At 36.4% G+C, this 3,137-nt stretch overlaps 1 protein-coding gene across 1 annotated transcript; it reads right to left on the reverse strand.

Annotated features, from left to right (window-relative positions):
• Positions 1 to 965: 965 nt before the first annotated feature.
• CYCD3 (cyclin D3.1) lies at positions 966 to 2,766 on the reverse strand. The gene is made up of 4 exons (NM_001246865.1): positions 2,104 to 2,766; positions 1,790 to 1,991; positions 1,559 to 1,689; positions 966 to 1,469 (listed from the first exon to the last, which is right to left on the reverse strand). Exons 1-4 carry the CDS (start codon positions 2,584 to 2,586, stop codon positions 1,206 to 1,208), a joined length of 1,080 nt encoding a protein of 359 aa, NP_001233794.1. The 5' UTR covers positions 2,587 to 2,766; the 3' UTR covers positions 966 to 1,205.
• Between the last annotated feature and the right edge of the window lie 371 nt (positions 2,767 to 3,137).

Consider the following 3,137-nt stretch of genomic DNA (forward strand, 5'->3'; position numbering starts at 1 on the left):
CTATTATCTAGGAGATGTGTAATTGCCAGCGGAGTTTACTCCTAGAGTTGTGGTCAAACTTGCAAGTTTTTTAACGTTACATTATAGTGTTGTTATTCTAAAATAATTGGGTGGTCCCTAATTAACACTATCATTACATAACGACTTTCAAACACACTCACGACCCCAAAGATTGGTCACTTTATACTGCTTGACAAAGTTGTACATTCCTCTTCCATTATTGTACGTTAAAATGTTATCATATGGCAGCTAAGAATCGGATTAGTAGTCACAACAATTCATTTTTTCTTAGAGGCGGAGCTAGAATCCCAGGTAAACTTTCACTCAAACAATGTATGCGACACTTGAAATCATCGTTGTTAACTTCAATTATGGCTTCGTCTTTACATCTACCATAACATAATATGAGATTGCGTTATGTATCTCGGGCTTCTGTATTCAGCGTCAAGCAGTTTCACTTTCTCCTACCGGTTATGTGCACTATATTGACAAGTAAACAAGGATTACTATAAAACCAGGGGCAAGTATGAATTAGGGACAGTAAATTTAATGGTGCATCACCTACTAGTACTTTTGGATTAGCTACAAAAGTGTATGAATGGTTCATTGTATTTCAAAATAAGGTCTAAGTTTAGGAGGAAAGTCTATGCAACAACTACTGAAATCCCACTGGCCGACAATCTATTCCTGCCCTCGAGACATATCACTCCACATTCTAATTTAATATACTACAACTTCAGTAGCATATAGTCTAATGCCAACCTGTATTACTTTGAAAATCTTTCAAAAAACATATAATCAATCCATTTCTTGAAGAAGAAAAAAAGGAGATCCATCTCTATCTATGATCCCACATCCAAGAATCAGGATCAAGTTATGGCTTTTCACAACATTCATCTTTGACATACAAGGCAAACATAATAGAGATATCTTGGAATCAGAATTCATCGATGATAATGATCGTATTCAACATAATTCAGCAGCATTGATTCAACTCAAGGGAAAACTCCACCAATCCCATGTCCAATGAAGGAGGGGGGTGGAGTTGATGTTCACATAGTCTAGACGATCATCGGACAAATTAAGTCCAGTAAAACTTAAATGGAGCATCAGAGCATTGTGCAATTGCATTTTTAAGAGAACATACCAAAAAAGAGAGTAAACCATTGCCGAAATACTAGGTAATCTAGAGAACAAGATATCGATCAGTGAAGATTACTACCCAGTGGAGCTAGTGTCATTCGCTGATCTTGAGTTTTGTTTCTCTTATACTGAGGCTCAGGTGAGGATGAAATCGAAGATGCTACTGACCATGATTCATTCGAGCTCTCACTACTAAAATATGCATCAATAACACCACTTGGACTACCAGGTACTGAATGATGTTTGCGCTTGAGGCTTTGGCAGAGCTTGTAACAGGCAGTGTCCATTAGCTCAAGAATAAGATCATGGCATTCCTCAAAGATGTCCTGCTTATTGATCAAGAACTTTAATGTTACAATAGACTCAATGCTAATAGAATGTAGATGTTAAAATTCAAATGTGAAAGATAACAGACCTTTCTGACTTTAAGAACACTCATGAGCTGATTTTGGTATTCCATAGCATTGCTAGGCTCAATGTCATTGATCACATAAAACATCGATGCAGTTGCAATAACAGATGGAGGATAATGCAAGAGCCTAGAATCTGCATTCGATTCGAATAGTTTGGTGATCAACCACTAATTGTACAACAATAAGATTTCTATTTCATCAATGAAACAATCAAAAGCAGGTAGATTTCTCACCAGTGATGATATCAAGAATGAGGCGTTCACACTTCTTAAGAAAATCCATATGCAGGTTGCTCATGAATCCAAATCTCCTCATAATATGATCAATGAAAGATAATGGTGTCACCAGATTCATTTTCCACTTAAGAGTAGAAAGCACCAAGAGTTCCATTCTCTGTATAGTCTTTGCCTCAAACACAAATCTAGAATCAGCAACCTAAAACAATAAAAACAGAATCAGCATTAGATACAGCAGAATCCCTAAATGCACACACACACACTCAGACATTTATACAAACACCAGCATTGCACATTTCAAGAGAACATACTTGTAGGTCTAACAAAAGGGGAACTTGGGTCTCCTCCACTTTAGCAGCAATGGAAAGACAGGCAACAGCAGCAAGCTGACTCATCCAAGGCTTATCTTTCTGAAAGCACCATCCAGACACAAACCTATCAAAATAGTTCACAGCTAAAACAGCAGTGGTAGCAGTAAAACCATAGTAAGCAATGACCCTCAACATCCAATCCAAAGCCTCTTTTCTAGCCCCCATTAAAGACCCATCTGAGATTAAAGATTGAAAACCCAAATGAAACTCATTTTCCTTAGATAAAAGTGTGGCAAGCTCATCATGTTCCCAAAACATGTCACATTCTAATAAAGGCAGAGTCTTTTTAACATTTTCATTTCCGACATCTAAACTAGACCATTCCCCTAAATCATCATCCAAGAATCGATCTTCCTCACAGTAAAGGCCATCAAGAAGAGCAGAAATAGGATTTTGGAGCTGGGAATCTAAAGGGAAAACCATCTTCTCCTTCTTCTAGAGGGAAGAAGACAATGAAGGCTCTACTCATTATCTTTAAGGTAAGCCAAAACTCAATCTTGGACCCAGTAACATATCTGCTGCTTGGCTTATGGATTTTTTTTCTCTCTCTAAAGGACAGAAAAAAGGGGAAGAGAGAGAGGGAATAGGAAGAGCCAAAAGGAGAAGAGAGTAGAGTAGAAGAGGGTAAGCAGAGCAGAGAAGGGATTTTATATGAGAGAGCTTTCACGCTTGTCCTTTTTTTCCCAAAAAATATTTACATATTTTTCGCAGTATATTTATTAATTATTATTATAATATATATAAAATAATATCTCTATTCTTTAACGTGTTTGTTTTTCAAAGGGCTTTTGGGTGGGAGTCTTTGCCGCGCTAGCCAAATGGCGCACATTCGCTCAAAATGAGTATGTGTATTATTTTCGATTCAATTTGTTTGTTTTTTATTTTTATTTTTTCAAAGAAATTTTTTTCGTAACAATCCATATATATAGTATTACATATGTTTATGTTTGACTATAGATTTTTATATATTTTTT

Source organism: Solanum lycopersicum, chromosome 2, assembly GCF_036512215.1.
Source record: "Solanum lycopersicum chromosome 2, SLM_r2.1".
In the NCBI taxonomy this organism is placed as follows: Eukaryota; Viridiplantae; Streptophyta; class Magnoliopsida; order Solanales; family Solanaceae; genus Solanum; species Solanum lycopersicum.